The sequence below is a fragment of the Ictidomys tridecemlineatus genome, chromosome 8 (assembly GCF_052094955.1).
Source record: "Ictidomys tridecemlineatus isolate mIctTri1 chromosome 8, mIctTri1.hap1, whole genome shotgun sequence".
Taxonomy (NCBI): domain Eukaryota; kingdom Metazoa; phylum Chordata; class Mammalia; order Rodentia; family Sciuridae; genus Ictidomys; species Ictidomys tridecemlineatus.
This window is the reverse complement of record NC_135484.1, coordinates 53,166,644-53,184,200: the sequence shown is the minus strand read 5'-3', so window position 1 is coordinate 53,184,200 and position 17,557 is coordinate 53,166,644. Positions and strand designations below refer to the sequence as shown.

The 17,557-nt window shown below is 39.7% G+C and overlaps 1 protein-coding gene across 1 annotated transcript in view; it reads right to left on the bottom strand.

The window, feature by feature from the left end:
* Slc22a16 (solute carrier family 22 member 16) overlaps window positions 1-4,134 on the bottom strand; it is a 41,105-nt gene extending 36,971 nt beyond the window's left edge. The window contains exon 1 of the mRNA XM_078018582.1: window positions 3,951-4,134. Coding sequence (XP_077874708.1) covers window positions 3,951-4,003 — 53 coding nt within the window. The 5' untranslated portion in view covers window positions 4,004-4,134. The remainder of the gene's footprint in view (window positions 1-3,950) is intronic.
* Between the last annotated feature and the right edge of the window lie 13,423 nt (window positions 4,135-17,557).

Here is a 17,557-nt window from a genome sequence, read left to right as displayed (position 1 = left end):
CTTTTCTTTCCAAAAACTGTAAGCCTAGTTTAATCATGAGAAAATGACCCTATATTGAAGGTCATTCTATAGGTTCCCTGGCCAATATGCCTAAAGACTGTCAAGGTCATTTAAAAAAAAATACAAAGAAACTGCCAAAGAGCCAAGAGATGAAGATAAAATGACAACTAAATTCTTCACACATGCAGTGGTACTCTGGACAGGATCCTGGAACAGGAAGAGAACATTCATGAAAAAACCAGTGAAATTCAAATAAAATTTGTATGCCATTAATAGTAAACTGTTAAATATGTTTGACGAATTGCCAACTACGTAAAGATGCTAACAATGGGATAAACTTGGTGAGGGGCATACAAGAACTCTCCACAGTATCTCTGCAACATTTCTGTAACGTCTAAAATTATCCTAAAATAGAAGGTTGATTTTAAAAATTTTTTAAATCAAAGTAAAATCTCCAAATTTACAGACTCCATCCAACAATGACATATTTTCTGAAATAAAAATTATCTCGCAAGGACAACTGTGACCACAGGACAGAAGGGTAGAATATATAAAATTGGAATTGTCCTACAAATTCAAATCCCTGGAATTGAGTCAGACAAGTCCTATGAGCAGACAACTGAATTATTAGATTGAAAACCGTTCTGGGTATGTAGCTCAGTGATAAACAGCTTGCCTTGCATGAAGAGGCCTTGGGTTCATTTCCTAGCACCCCCCAAAAAAGACAACAGAACCATTTCAGATAATGATCATCATTATCATAAAACCACTGTAACAGGAAGTAGAAAATACTTCCTGTCAGATCAAACTGAAGCAAAACTGCACAGTTAAAACATGTGGTCTGTACCACCTTTCCTATGCGGCAGACCTGCCCACTTCACCAGATCTCAATGCTCCCTCTCAATGGAAGGTTCTTTTGAGCATCCTTCAGTCCAACAGTTGCCAATCTTTTTTTTTTTTTTTTTTGTCTGAGGAAGCTTTATATTTTTAGAAATTTTGAGGACACTAAGGGGCTTTTCTTTACACAGGTCATATCTACCTATATTTATGTATTAGAGGGCTGGGGATGTGGCTCAGAGGGTACAGCCCTTGCTTAGCTGGAGGCCCTAGATTCCATTCCCAGCACCACAAAAATACGTGTGTGTATTAGAAACAAAACACGAGAAATTTTTACATATTTATTAATTGATTTAAATGTAACAATAATAAACTCATTGTGTGTAACATTAACTAACAAATAGCTATAATTGTCAAAACAAAATGAAACTCCCTAGATTAAAATACAAGAAATTGGTTTCTCTCTCTGCACCTACATTCAATATGATGTTTTATTGAATGTCAACTGACTTATGGAAAACTACTCTACGTTCTCAGAAGAATGAGAACAAAGAAGGGAGCTCATGTCTTGGTATCACTGGGAAAAGACTATGGACCCCAGAGACCTGCTGATCTAGCCTCTTTTTTTTTTTTAAGAGAGAGAGAGAAGAGAGAGAGAGAGAGAGAGAGAGAGAGAGAGAGAGAGAGAGAGAGAATTTTTTAATATTTATCTTTCAGTGGACACAACATCCTTATTTTATTTTATGTGGTGCTGAGGATCAAATCCAGCGCCCCGCTCATGCCAGGCGAGCGCATTACCACTTGAGCCACATCCCCAGCCTGTTCCTTCTGTGCTCTTTTCTCTTCACTTTTTTCCCTTCACACTCATCACCTACTTTCAGCACCTCTTTATCTTTCACCACCTGCTTCTCAGTCCTGTCTTTCCTATATGCTCTCTGCTTTTCCTTTCTCATTTGCTCATTTCCTCCCCCTGTTGTTTCCTTCTCTTCTAGAACCACAATATGTAACTGGAGTTGACTTTTTTAAAAATAGCATGTGAATGCTTCCTATTTCTCTACCAAACCAAAAAGCAAAAGAATCCCATAAAAGGTTGACGTGAAATTCCATCAGGGTAGAAACTGCCGTCAGTCACAAAGCTGTTATCCATACAGCTCTACTTCCACCAGGAAGATTCTAGATGGGCCTGTCATCTCCCACCCCTCACCAGTTCACACATTCTACTAATGCTTTACATTGTTGTTTTAAAGTGTAAGCACTTCACAGTTGTTATCTCATTTAATCTTCAACATATTTTAATGTTTGTAGGCCAGCCAAAGTATACTCACCAGTCTTTGCTTAACCAGTCTTGTAAGTAAAACGGAAAGCTAATCTAACTTAACAGAACTTTCATAGTTTCTTTTTTTAATTTTATTTATTTATTTATTTGTAAATAGAGCACCTGAGTGTCTCTACTTTGCTACAAAATATCAGAACCATCTGCCCTTGAAGTTAGTGAAACTTGAATTCCCTAAAAGTTACTAGTAGTTAGTACCAATGTTCCCAAACGTAATTTGTAAGTTACTTTTTAATGCTGTTGTAACTGCAAAACTTCGGAAACTTAAGTGCCCATCAACAGGAAACTGGTTTAAAAAAATTGTGGTAAAAGCATGTATATAGCCTGGGAGATGCCAGAGTGGCATGGAGTCTTCATTGCTAGGGTCTAAAACATATTGAGAGCCCTGATGCCAATCATCACTGAAGGTGGTAGACCAGTTAATATATTAACTATATAGTTAATGTATGGTAGGTACAGGCAGGATAGGAACTCAGACATTCAACCTTAGAGCTGATGTCTTCATCTCCATACTATTCCCGGGATAGCACTGTGGTTTAGACTGTGGGCTATGAAGGACAATGGACTAGCCTCCAACTCTGCTCTGCAATTATTAGATGACTGAGGCAGAAGCCCTAGTTTTCTCGTCTCTAAAATGGGGGTGTGCCAAACTCATAGGGCTGTAGTGAGGATTAAAGAAGAAGCCTTCAATAAGGTAACTATCAGGAGGGAGCAGGGAAGAACTGGGGCCTCCTCCCTCTGCCCCCAGGCTTCCATTGTGCAGATGCTGGGAATCATAACCAATTCTAGGCAACCTTCTACCCTGAAGAACAGCACACACATCTTCTCACAAAGCCTGAGAGGAAAGGAAATCAGGAATCAGATGATTCCAGCTTTACAGACAGGAAATGGAGAAACAAAGTGTTCCCAAAATCACATTTGAAATAAGTGTCAGGCCGGGCTTTGGAGTCAATCCCAAACCTTTAGCCATCAAGTTATGGGGCCCTTCACCAGCTGCCTCTCCTCTCAAAACATTCTGGGTCAAAGAGGAGCATTTTCCTTTAAGTGAATGCATAATACATTCATATAAATATTTAATTTTTAAAAATCAACTTAACAAATGAAAAGAGAACAAGTGAGAGTTAAAACTGAAGTTCCACCACACATATCTGCAGTATGTGATCACCACCAGCCTGCCTGATGATCAGTAAAATAAGGATCCCAACATTCCTTGTGCAGAGACCCTATGGGCATCAAATGAAGAAGCATCTGTAAAAGTATCCTGCACGTTGCACCTGGCACAGGTTAGGTTTCTCCAAATGGCAACGAATAACCGTCGTTCCTGGGATATACCTACCTGCCAGGCACAGAGGGGACCCTAATCTACCCAGTAGAATGGGGAAGGCAGTCACAGGAGAAAGTGGAGGAGACGGTTGGGCCAATTAGAGACATGTGTGTCCTGGAACAAGCACTACTTCTGTGACCTCCCGCCTGCTGGGACCTGTCCCACCTGTTCAGCAGCAGGCAAGCAGGCACACCTGGAGGCCTCTCACCCACCACGCCCCAGGGGAGGCCCAAAGCTTCTTTGTTCTCTACAGGAAGGTAAGGCCGCCAGAGACCCAGAGGACAAGCCCTGCACTGGGCCAGGCTTAGGGTCACTGGTCTAGCGACTTCCCTGCGGGAAAAGGGAGTGGAGAAGTTTTAGGTACTGGAGCACAGAACGCAGCTGCAACGGAAAGAAACAGACCCCACCGGCGCCTCCACCCACGTGGCTCCAGCTCCCCCAGCCCCTCCTCCCTACCTGCCGAAGTGCCCCATATGGTCAAAAATCAGCTCCAAGTTGAGGACCCCCATGTTGCAACCTTTCCCGGACTCGAGTGGGGCCAGATTCTGGTCCTCACTGCGTTGCTCAGTCGCCAGGTCCCTCTGAGCACCTCTGGCTTCTCCCCTCCGCCCCCGCCTCCTGAGCAGCGCCCTGGGTCCACCTGAGCAGCGCCCTGGTCACACTCTTGCCCTTGACCCAGCTCCTCCGCTTCCCACGCCCTCCCCGCTGCCGCGTGCGACCCTTGATACTCAGTATCCACGTGGCCTCTGCGCTCCAGGGAGGCTCGGGAGCCTAGCAAAAGGTTGTCACCCGACCTGTGGCCCAGGCTGGGAATGCAGAGACCCTGGGAGGGTCTTAGAACTGCAAAAACATAGCTGTTCTCAGCAGGACACACCTTACAACTTTGGCTCTCAAACTTTCGTGCTTAATCCAGTAAATCCAAAGTTTTCAATTTGGTGAGTTTTTCAGCGAAATTAACAAAGGTGCATTAAAATAGGTTGAAAATAATAATCTAGAATTTATTATATTGTGTAATTTATAATCAATAATATTGATTTCATTAATATTAATGAATGTTATCACTAATCCTTAACCTATTTTCTCAAAAGAATAGAAATCTAAAAGTATAAATATTTGTTTCAAAGTTATGAAGACCCGGTGTTGTGATGTGATGTGGTAGAAGAGGGATGGCCACTGACAAAGTTCCTGCTGGAAGATTCCTACAGAGATTGTCGTGGACTCTGTTCTTCCTGGGGCCAGAGTATCTGCTACAGTCACCAAGTCTAAGACCTTCCTCGGGAGAGCCCAATCAGAGCCTGTCTGGGGAAATTCTAGAGTAAAGTGTTTTAATACACTCCACTCCCCCTAGGATCCTCCTGTCCTATGCCCTCTGTCATGCCCCTGCTTCCATGCTGAAGCAATTGCCCCCCCTCCCACACACACACACACACACTCCTAGCACTGTGTCCTACCCACTTGAACGCTCCCAGCTCCAAATGACCTCCTCTTTCTCTCTCAAAGCCCTACTTCCCAAGACCAGAGAATCTGGATAGAATTTATGCTAGTATTAATTACCCATAGAAAAATACCTAGATACCTCTCCAGCATTTTGTATCTGGGACCTTTTCTTCTCTTCTTCCCCCTATATGCACTGTCTTAATTGAACATGTATATTCTCCTGGACTAGAAACCAGAAAATATCAGCAAAAATACTTGATAAAGCTAAGCCCTGTGTAGGAAGAGTGAGCTGTTCCCTGCTCAGAGAGGGGAGGGCAAAGACAGATGAGCCTGGTTTCAGAAGTCATTCAATGGAGAGACTCGATTGCGATTCAATAAGGATGACGATCTAAGAGTTTAGGACTGCTTAGGACACAGCAAAGGGTGGATTTTGAGGCAAGGGGTTTACAAAGTTCCCGGGGAGTAAACTGGTTTCACACTTTCCATTGAAAAGTTGAACAGTTTGATGTTCATTGAAATTACTTGGGGATGTTCCTGAAATGGACAGCAAGGTATTTATAACCTCCTTCTTCATGGGCAAGAGTTCCCTGGATAGTAAAGTCATATTAATGAAGACCTTGGAATAGGAAAATGATGTCAAGGTAGGCAGTCAACCAAGTGAAGGTAGATGGTTTCTGTTCTTGCCACACACCTATAGGTCTCTCCAGCCTGCCCGTCTCTCATTGTCTTAGACCTTTATTCCCAACTCTACTGGACATCATCTGTTCATGCCTCTGGTTACTAGAGGGCTTTCTCTAAAATCCTTGGCTTTCAGAGTGAAGTTTCATCTCCTCACCATGTCCTCCAAGGCCTCCTGGGGCTGGATTACTGTTTACTCTCAGGTCTCAGCTTGGGTCATGCTCCCACGCAGCCCCTTGGCTCCAGAATTGCAGGACCCATCAGTCTCCATGAAGGATGGCACTCACTCATACCACCACACCTCTGCCCACATCATGATCTCAGCCTGGAAATCCCTCTCCCATGGCACTTCTGGTTAAGTCCTACTAATCCTACAGGATCCTGGTCAGTTGTCATTTGATGTTTGATCCGTGATGCCAGCTAATTGAAATTCCAACTCTTTTCCCCAGTGTAAAAAGTGGGCTCTGGAGCCAGAACCACCACTTACCACCTATGGGGTATGTGATCTTATGTGAGTCATTTAATTCTCCAAGTGTTCTCTTGAAGGTAATGATAGTGCCTCCTTGATGTGAGTATTGAAGGAGACCATGTCTCCCAAGTTTCATCATCCAGCTTTTAGTGACATCCTTGTGATAATTATCATACCTCTATAGGTTATGGTTTAGAAATGAGATGTCCCCCCAAATTTTTTGTATTAATACAGGAATATTCAGAGGTGAAATGATTAGATTATGAGAACTATAATGGTCCATCCTAGTTTGAATGGAATAACCAGATGGTAATTGCAGGCAGGTGGGACATGGCTGAAGGAGGTGCATTGGGGGTGTGCCTTCCCTGCTGCCCTTTGTCCCCTCTTTCTCTGCTTCTTGGCCTCCATGAGATAAGTAGTGCTTCTCCACCACCCTTCCACCTGATGTTCTGCCTCACTTGAGCCCAGAACAATAGAATCAACTGACCATGAACCTCTGACCATGGACCCCACATAAGCTTTTCCTCCTCAAAGTTGTTCTTGTCTAGTATTTTGCTCACAGCAACAAAAAGCTGACTAACATAGAAATCTTATAATTTTTTGAATATATTTTTGATGAAATAAATTTACTTCATTGTAAAACCATTTTTTTAATATGCTTGCTTTATATATTCTATATGTATTAGAGTTAAGCACTGGAAATGGAAATTTTTCCAGATATGTCAAGCAGAAAGAGATATAAGCAAGGGAATTATTTATTTTCAATATTGTTGGAAGAGCTAGAAGAGAAATCAGGGCCCATAACCTGAGTAAGGTCACACCACCCAAGTTTCAACCCAGAGGCCAGGAAGCTGCAGGGAGCTGCTGTTGCCACCACAGTCTCAGACCCTCTGATAGGAGGAGCACTGAATGGGGAATGCTGCACAAGTTCAAAAGGAACCAGAGCCTGCCTCACTGACCGCGTCAGCTAGGTTACACCAAGAGAAACAAAGTGAAGGATGAAGGGTGGATCAGCTGAGGGGCAAAGCTCATCCTGGGTTTTGTCTTCTCCAAATGCCATCACTGCTCTTGTGATAGCCTTTCTTTAAAAAGGGCTTTATTTCCTGACCCCATCTTGCCCCCACCTGCCTTCCACCCCGCAGCTTCCAGTTCTCTGTAGCTCCCTCAAGCAACTGCAATTGGTCACTTGCTGTAGAAGCCTACAAGAAAGTTTCAGGCAGTGGATTTTTGTAAGATTTGGTTCTTCATTTAATAAATATGTTAAGTTGCTTGTGTCTACTCTGTGTGAATGGGCAAAAATGAGTTTAAGATATCATCCCATACATATATTTTTTTTCTAGAGAGTGAGAGAGAGAGAGAATTTTTTTTTAATATTTATTTTTTAGTTTTCAGCAGGCACAACATCTTTGTTTCTATGCGGAGCTGAGGATCGATCCCGGGCCGCACGCATGCCAGGCGAGCGCGCTACCGCTTGAGCCACATCCCCAGCGCCCCATACATATATTTACATCTGTATTTATCTCTCTGTGTGTGTTTGTGTGTGTATGGAGAGAGAGAGAGAGAAGAGGGGACACAGAGAAGAATCTGTGACAGGGGGAGAGAGCGAGCACAACTTTGCCAAGCCTGTAACAAACAAATGTTACCTCATTTACTTCTCATGACTAAAATCAATACTGTACTCATCGTCATATTCAGATAAGAAAAATTAGTCTCAGAGAAACTTAGTAATCTATTTCAGGTTGTCCAAGATTGAGAGTTGTAGAGCCAGGTTAAAATTCAGTCTCGTCTTACCTTAAGTCCACAACTAATAACCATGATGCTGACACTACTTATATAAAAAGTGCTGTGTTTTACAGAGATACCATTGAAATGACTGGAACCCAAATCTGGTGACTTCAAACCATTAGTTTCCCAACCTCCCTAAAAAAAATTTCTACAAGTTCCTGGTGTGTTTTACTTTCACACCTGCTGAGGGTTCTACCTGGTGCAGCTTTGAAAGGACTGGTTCCTCAAAGCAGGTGGTATGGCAAGGTGGAGTTGAGTGAATGGAGTGTTTCCCTCTTTTGATAAAGTCTGGAGGAGCCACCTTCAAATATAAAACCTACAATTCTCAGACCCTCTAAGGTCATGAAAGCAGTAAACATCTTCAAAGAGATGAGAGGGTAATCATAGTCCATGGGAAAGAACTTTAAAGAAGAAATGAAATCTGAGGCCCAGCAAATTGTGTCAAACGCAGGTAAGTCTTTCTAAGAACTGCCCCACCAGCAGTATTTTAATGTGTGTGTGTGTGTGTGTGTGTGTGTGTGTGCTGTCAACTTAAAAGGCAAGTTGATGCACATTGAGTATGAGAACAAAGAGTTTATTAGAGAAAATGAAGAAGGCAGAAGGCCACTCAGGGGAGAAAACATGAATTGTAGCAGCCCAGAATAAGCACCCCCAAAATGGCATCTGAAGGGGTCTGAGTGTTTACAGATTTTTGAAAAGAACAGTAGGAGTTTATAGCAGACTGGTTGTTACAATTGTATTGGTTGTGGAGCGCACGCCTGTAATCCCAGCGGCTTAGGAGGTGGAAAGCTGGAGGATCGAGAGTTCAAAGCCAGCCTCAGCAATTTAGTAAAGTGCTAAGCAACTCAGTGAGACCCTGTCTCTAGTAAAATACAAAATAGGGCTAGGGATGTGGCTTAGTGGTCGAGTAACCCTGAGTTCAATCCCTGGTACACCCTGGCACCCTCCCCCAACCCAAATAAAGATGTGGGAGGAAAAATCACATTGATTGACAAGGACAGCATGGGATGTTGGTTTTGAGTCACTTATGTAACACAGTTTATGTAAGAATTTTAGTAAGAAGGAAAAGAGTTCACTGGGATTTTTATCTTTATGACTTGAGGGAGTTTGAAGAAGCCATGCCAGGTCAGAATGATCAGGGAGGAGAAGTTTAAGGAAAAAGAAGATTGGGGGAAAAAAACATGTAAGTTTCAAAGCCACAGAGATATAGTCAAAGCATCAAGTGAACCCCTGTTATATTTCTGCTCTTGGTCCCTTCCAGAACTTGCCCTGTGTACCTTCATCTGTATCTTTTAAAATAAACCAGTATAAGTGAAGTGTTTTCCTGAGCTCTGTGAGCCACCTTAGCAAATCATTGAGGAAGGTTCCTGGAACCACCAGTTTATAGCCTTCTAGTGGGAAGCTCGGGTGATCCAAAACCCATGTGGGAATGGTCTTCTAGAATAAACCCCAACCCTGTGATAACCAATGCTCATTTCAGGTATATAGTATCAAATTTGAATTGTTAGACACTCATTTGGTGTGGGAGAATTGGAGGATTACAGACAGAGGTACTGTCTGTTGAAAACTATACCATTCACATAGATCAGACGCATTTGAGTCTCTCCACAATGTCAGAATTCATTGAATTGGAATAAATTCAGAAGGCTCATCCATCTGATTGGGTTTAAATTCATTGGTTTTTCTTGGTTTCACTTATTGGTTGTAACTATGGCAATTTCAAGTTCTTTTGTAACCATGATTCACTTTGTACTTAAAATACAGCTCTTGCTGCTCTGCTACAGCAAATGATTTTTTTTTTTTTTTAATGAGCAGGTTTCTTTCTCTTCCTCTCTCCCTGCTCCTCCCTAATTTCTGCCACTCGCAAATCTCAGGGGAAACAGAATAACCTTTCTTCCCCATTTTAGGCAGATTTATCTGTCCTTGAGTACACACCCACCAGATGAAAGAAGTAGTGCAGACTTTGGGGATCATAGCTGAAGATCTCAGAAATGACTATCTCCCAACTTAACAAGTGAACTTCAACTCCAACAGAGAACACAAGAATGTAGCCTTTGAATCACCTCTTTGAAAGCTCCCTGTTCCTGCTGATGTGCAGAATCACAGCTTCTGGGACTAGGGTCCCTTGTGTTTGTCCTTTGCTAGCAAAGCAATAAAGTTTCTTTTTCCTTTTTCTCAAAACTGTGTCCTCATTATCGGATTGGCATCAGGGACAAGGATCAAGCTTTTGGCAACACTTTTATGCCATTCTAATCTTTTTTGAGTGTTGGGAAGTATTGGGGATTGAATCCAGAGGCACTTTACCACTGAGCTGTATCTCCCGCCCTTTTTATTTTTTATTTTGAGACAAGATCTTGCTAAATTGCTTAGGGCAATTGCTAAATTGTTGAGGCTGGTCTCAAACTTGCAATCCTCCTGTCTTAGCTTCCTAAACTACTGGGAGTTAAAGCAGCCACTGATTATAAAGAGGCCATATCACCAGCAAAGACACTATAGGTAGTCAAATGAGGGTTTAAAAGCGGAACCAAGTCCAGTACCAGAGCTGTCAAAGAGCAGAGCTGTCAAGGCAAGGGCCCAGACCACAGGCAGTTTCAAAGTGTCAGCTTGGGAAGTGAGCCAGGCCAAGGACAGGAGAAACCTCACTGAGCTGAAGCCCAGGGACAGAAAAGCAGTTCATTGCTATAGTGATTTTCCTGGGATAGACTCATGACAAGTAACCAAGTGACAGGTCAGCCTTCTGCTGTGCCATAGTTTTCTAACAATGGCCCACTTTAATGCCTTTTTTTCTTTTCTTTTTTGACAGTACCTAACAGTACTGTCAAATGAACTCAGGGGCTTTTGATCACTGAGCCACATCGCTAGCCCTATTTTTTATTTTCTTTAGAGACAGGTCTTACTGAGTGCTTAGCATCTCACCATTGCAGAGGCTGGCTTTGAACTCGTGATTTTCCTGTCTCAGCCTCCCAAGCCACTGGGATTACAGGCATGCTCCACAGTGCCCAGCTCACTTTATGCTTTAAATACAGACCTTGCTGCTCTGCCACTGCAATTTATTTAAAAAATGGACATGTTTCTTTCTCTCCCTACTCCTCCCTAATCTCCCCACCTCCCTAATCTGATGGGAAACAGGATTATCTTTCTTCTCCATTTTAGGCAGATTTATCTGTCCTTGAGTATACACCCACCAGAGGAAAGAAGTAATCCAGATTTGGGGGGTGGTACCAGAAGATCTCAGAAATGACTATATCTCAAATTAACAAGTGAATGACAACTTTGACAGGGAACACTAGGAATATAGCCTTTGAATCACATCTTTAAAAGCCGCCTGTTCCTGCTGATGGGCAAAATCTCAGCCTTTAGAACAGGAGTCACCTGTGTTTGTCCTTTACTGCAAATCAATGAAGTTTCTTTTTCCTTTTTCTCAAAACTGTTTGCTTGTTATTGGATTAACAACAGTGACAAGGACCGAGCTTTCAGCCACAGTTTGAAGCACTCCTCCTTTTAAGTGGGGTTGATAAATTCATGTGTCTAATGTTTTTGATGTGATTTGACATGCCCAATTATACATGTTCTCCTGATTTAATTTTATAAGTTCACAAATAGTAATTTTTATGAACACAAATTATTTATCAGTTTATACCTTATGGCTGTGCTGGGTAGATGGTGGTTGTCTGCTAGTACAAACAAGCTACAGAGTCATTCTACCTTGGCACGTGTACTCAAAATGCAGTAACTCATGACAAGCTTCTACTTTATAATGTTGCAGGGGACAAAAAAGACAAGACACCAAATAGGAACATAAGCAGTTTTATTTGCTCAGAGGGCAAAGCTTTCACTATACTCAATCAATCCCCCACAACCCCCAACCCCGAGATCAGGTAGTTTCAGAACTTTATACCCAGTGTGTAAGGGGAGAGGCTCAGAATTCTGTTCAGTCTGCAGAAGTTCGCACAAAAGCAGCTTTTCCTTTTACTGTTCTGGGCAAGTTAATCCTTCAAGGACAGCACCTGAGAAGGGGAGAGCTCCTGCTCCCCTTTCTTTTTTCCCTCTGACAGCTGTTACCAAGGAGCCCAATTAGTAACATCTTCTCTTATCTTTGAAATATAAACATTTCTGTGAAGCTGCCGCCCAAGGCCAGAGGCCTAGTTAAAAGAATCTGTTTTTCTTATCACACTCTGCATTTGTAAGCACACTTCTACAAACTATTATATATGTTATTATTTATATTAGATAGCCCATGAATGTTTGTGAAAAACTAGTAAAGGGGCATTCAGCATCTGGATTGCTGATCTCTTCCAGGCCAGGCAAGCTAAAGCAACAGGAAATAAGAAGTTTAATTACATTGAACACTTTGTAGGGATTCTTGTGCTGTTAGTCCTAAAATCAATTATGGTGAAGATTTCTGGAGAAGCTTAATTACGATTTTCTGGGGAGGAGGGGGTGTCACTACAATAAGATGGAGTAAGTTAGTCTAAGCACACCCTAAAACTGCTGTCCTACACAACACAGAGTAACCCAACAGAGCACAGCCTGCTCTCCACAAGTGCAAAGAGCAGGGGGAAATGACCTTTCCTATTCCATCTGCCATATCCTGGTTCACTCCCTTGGGCTCAGCAGTAACTGCCATTATCAATTACTTGGTGCTATGGCTCCCCAGATTCATGTGTTAAAAGTGCTAATCCACAAGGTGATGATATTTGGAAATGGGGCCTTAGGTGGTAATTAGGTTTAGATGAGTTCATGAGGGTTACAACATTGCTTTTTCTTTCTTTCTTTCTTTTTTTAATTGCACGGTATTTTCCCTTTATATGAATGTACCACAATTCATTATCCAAACTTGTATGGCTAAATATTTGGTTGTTTCCAAATGTTTATGATTACAAATAATGCTGTGATGAATATCTTTGCTATAAAAACACATGCCACTTGCACCTACGAGAGCGATTTGTTGGCTAAATTCCTAGAAGTTTCTGGGTAACAATGTGTTGATAAATGCCAATGTCTCGGCTTGGCACCAGAATCACGAGCCACCACACACCTTCGTAGGTTCAAACAGCAATTCTTTATTCCCGCTCTCACACCGCCTCCACACAGGTCCAGGGGCAAACACGTTCTGCCGTCTCCCGCACAAACCACCTACTCCACGAGGCTCTCTCCAAATCCCATTTTAATCTCACAAGAACTCAACGGGAACAAGCAGCAGGAACACCCTAATCCCAGCAATAATCTTCAACTTCCAACTTCCCTAAAACCCATTATCTTAAACTGGCAACGCCTTAAACTCAAGGAGCCGGTTACTTCCTCAAACCTGATCAGCTCTAAACCCAGATCCGCCTTGGTCCTTGAGCAAGGTCACCTTATTAAAGCATGCATGCAATGTCCCATCGAATGTCCTCTAAGCAGCATGGGGTATGCTTGGCAAGGAAATTTCGATGCGTCATTCCTACTTGGTAATGGCCCTCAGCAATCTTTAATGTTAATAGATATTGCCAAATTACCCTTGCTCATCATTGTGCCAGTTTACACTCCATTCCATATCTATGATCGTGTTTATTTTCCCCTTTCCATCCGTATAGTATGTTAGTGAACTTCTGAGATTTATGGAATAGACATGTAAAAATGTTTTTTCTTTATAGTTTTTTTTTCCATTTTCTCTGCCTGATATTGAGAAACCTTTCACATGTTTAAGAACCTTTTGTTTTATCTTCTATACTTCACATCTTTTTCTCATTTTTATTGGTTGATATTTTTCTTAATGATTTGTAGGAGCCCTTTATGTAGCAGGAAAACAAAACCTTTATGGATGATAAGAATTGTATGCTTTCCCTTGGTTTATTGCTTGAATTTTTATTTTCCTTATGATGATGTTTGTCATGGTGAATGTCCTCAGCTTTTATAATAGTTCAATTTATCAAACTTTTCTTTTAAGTCTTCTAAGTTTCCTAACATATTTAGAAATTCATTCTCCATTCTAAGAAGAAAATATTTCCATGCTTTCTTCCTCTCTTTACTTCTTAAATGTCTTTGTTGAAAATATATTTTGTATAAAGTACGAAATATAAATCCAACTTAATTGATTTCCAGAGAATCACCCAAACTGTCCCAATTTTGGTAAGAATCCATTTTTTCCCACTTCTGACTTGAAATGCATCCTTACTGTTTACCAGAACAACAGGAATGACCATGTACCATGACACATAATTACATTTGGGGATTTTATATTCTGTTGCATTGATCTGCCTATTATATGCCAGCACTGGAAGGTTTGAATCATTATGGATTTATCATATGTTCTAATATCTCATGGCCTTTTCCATAATTTTCCTGGCTAGTCTTGCCCATTTATTTTTCATATTAACTTGAGAGGCATTTTAATTGCTGTCAAAAAAATATGGCTTATAATATTTTTACTGAGATTGCTCTAAAGTAAGGAAAGTTGAAATGAGTCTGATGTTGAGTCTCTGCTCAAAGGCAGGACTTGCTTTTTCGTTTGTTCACACTTGCTTTTATCTCCCTCAGTAGAGTTTTAAAAGTTTTCTTTTGAGCTTTCATATTCTTTGAAAAAATTTAATCTCCTTTTTTTAGTTGCAGTGTCAGTAGGGTCTTCTGTTACATCTTCTAACTGATTATTGGTTTTCTATTTAAAAGGCTATTTCTGTATATTTATATTTTTTGCCAAGCCAAATTACTGTCCACATTGTTTGACATCATTTCTCAGATGATGCTTTTAAATTTTCCAGATATGTCCTCTGCAAGTACTGATCAAGTTTCCTCTGCTTTTTTATGTCTCTCATTGCTTTTAACTGATTGAATTAGCTAGTGTCTGTAGAATCATGTTAATTTTAATGGTACTAGACATCTTTGCCTTTTTCTGATTTTAATGGAAACATATTGTTTCTCCATTGTGCTCAATGCTGGCTTTTAGATTGAGATAAATATATTTACTCATATTATAAAACCTTCCACCTATTGCTAGATGACAATTTTCACCAGAACAGCTATTAGATTTTTATCATTTGCCATCAAGTACCTAGAGAAAAGACAATGTTAGTAGATTTCCTGATTTTTAATAACCTTTGTATTCTTGGAATAATTCCTAATTGTTAATGTTATTATTTCTTTAATGTGCTGCTGAAGTCAAGTTGCTAACATCTCATGTTGGATTGTTGCACCGATATTCAAAAATGAGATTAGTCTATGATTATTTGTTCAATCATTGTTGCATATAGTTTTCAATGTTGTATTGGCTTCATATAAAATAATATGGGTAGCTTTTTCTCTTTTATGCTATGGAACAGTTTAAGTAGCATTAGGGTCAACTACATAAACTTCCTCTTTTTTTTTTTACAGTTGTTTGCTTTACCAACTTTTTCAGTTAATCAATCATCTACCAGCCCCATTGCCTCAGATAAAGATATTTTATTATTTCAACTTTTTTTCTATAATAAATATGGGTTACTGTTGTAATCATAAGAATATCAAAATATTGTGAAAATGAAGAAATAACCAAAGAAATGTACAAATGTCTTTGCATGCAAAATCTTTCAATACAATATTATTAATAATAAAAGCAAATTGAGGTCTAAGTGTTCACAGAGAGCTGGTTAAATAAATGATTATGTTTTCTATATAATAAAATATAATGCAGCTATTGAAAAGATGTTTCTAGCATGATTATGAAGTATTTAAATGAATGGTGAATGGATGAATAGGCAGGTGGATTAAATGACAGTGTTTCAAGATTAAACAAGCACCTTTATAGAATTAATTAGATACAGGTTCAGGAACACTAGATGGCTTGGTCCACTTGAGTAAGACATCTTCCAGAACAAACAGTTGCTGATCACCCAAACATTCATAGAAACGCCCAGATGAACAGTCTAACTGAAATACTTCCCTCTCAAGTAATTTCACAATAACTCTTTCCAAAAATGAATTTTCTAGATTAGCCTTTAAAACAAGCAAACTCCCAAGGACACTTGAAAACAGTGGTTACATTCATTAATTCCTAAATGAACGACAATCTTACATGGGCAAGATGCCATAGTATAATTAGAGTTCTATTTGATAAACACTAGAGACATGTAGATAATTGTTTGAAAGAAGTAGGTCAGTAGCCAAGGTTTTAGGTCTCTGTTCTGTTCTATAAATGTGGTTCTCTGTTGTGGTAATAGTACTTGTATAGAGGGTCTTTCGAGTTGATAACATAACTCCTCTACAGAATTTGGACTCCTCTGTGAAACTTCCATGTGTACTGAAGTAAAAAGAAAAAAAATTAGAATCACAATACTAGGAGGATGCATTAGTAAATCAATGTGTTTTCCTATACAAGCTACTTTGCTGATCACTCAGGACTCAACCTGTGAAGTTGAATAATACATAGCATCTGCCTTCAAAGAGCTTTATTGCCAATGAAAACATTTATCAAAGTCATATAGGCAGAATTCAAAACCAAGAAAGTTCAGAACAGCCTTACGACTCTACTGGTCATGTCTTGTTTTGCTGTAAGAGGTCCTTCTACTTTTATTTTCATAAAATATTTTCCTCTGGGGGCAACTGCACCCTCTATTTAGCAGGGACAGACACTTTAAAGATACAAAAATATAAATGCAAAGTTATAAATACAAGAAATCAAAATATACTAAACTTTTAAAAAGCTGACAAATGTGAATATATGTAAAACAATTCATATGTTAATTCATTCATTTTAGCCATTCCATGGTGTATACATATTTCAAAACATGTTATATACCATAAATATATGTGGTTTTTAATTTGCCAATTTTTTAAATAAAATAAATAAATAATGTTCAAAAAGAACACAACTTGAAAATAGAGGCATACACAGAACCCTTAAAGCCTTACAAAATCTCAAAAACTAACCTAGTATTTTTGTTGATTTATATTCTGATACCCTCTATGATATTTTTATTCTAGATGACATTGTTTGCTGGATCAGACCTTACCCGAGGCCAACTATCACCAGATATTTCTGTTACATAAGCCAAAATTTTTCTGTATTCTTTAAGCTCCTTTGAGTTATTTACAACATAGGATCCTAATTCATCCAAAGATATCTGGCAATCTCATAATAAGCTTTAACAACAGGTGGACCTAAGGTCATGAAGAAAAGCACTTCTGCATTTATCCCAGTTCGAAAAACCCAGAATGTATGTGCAGTCACATGGCAATTCCTTCCAATAGTAGAAAGAACTTAGAATCACTTAATTATATCACTGTGTGATGAATATAATTGAACCACATGAGAATATATGGGAAAATAAAAATAAAAACATTTCTAAGGCCAGAACAAGAAAAGAAAAACATTATTATTGACTTTACCAAACATTTAGTAAATAACCATGAAAGAGAGATGATTATATGGATCCTTTGATGTGATTGTCTAGAAATAATTATTGCCAAGCGTTGCTTATGTTTCCAGTGAAGCGAAAAAATAATCAATTGTGTAAAGATGAAAAAAGGTAGAAAAAGTTTAATTGACTAAAAACTGTATTTCTTAAAATCCATTAAAGAATGACATTTTAAAGAAGTAAACAGATATCATAACCTACAACAAACATTAGGTGATGAAGCTTTGAGACATAAATATGCCATGGGAAAACAACAACTCTTAGAAAATTCTGTACAACTTTCCACATTAATGGGAAACAGAGTCACTTTGCAAGCATGTGGG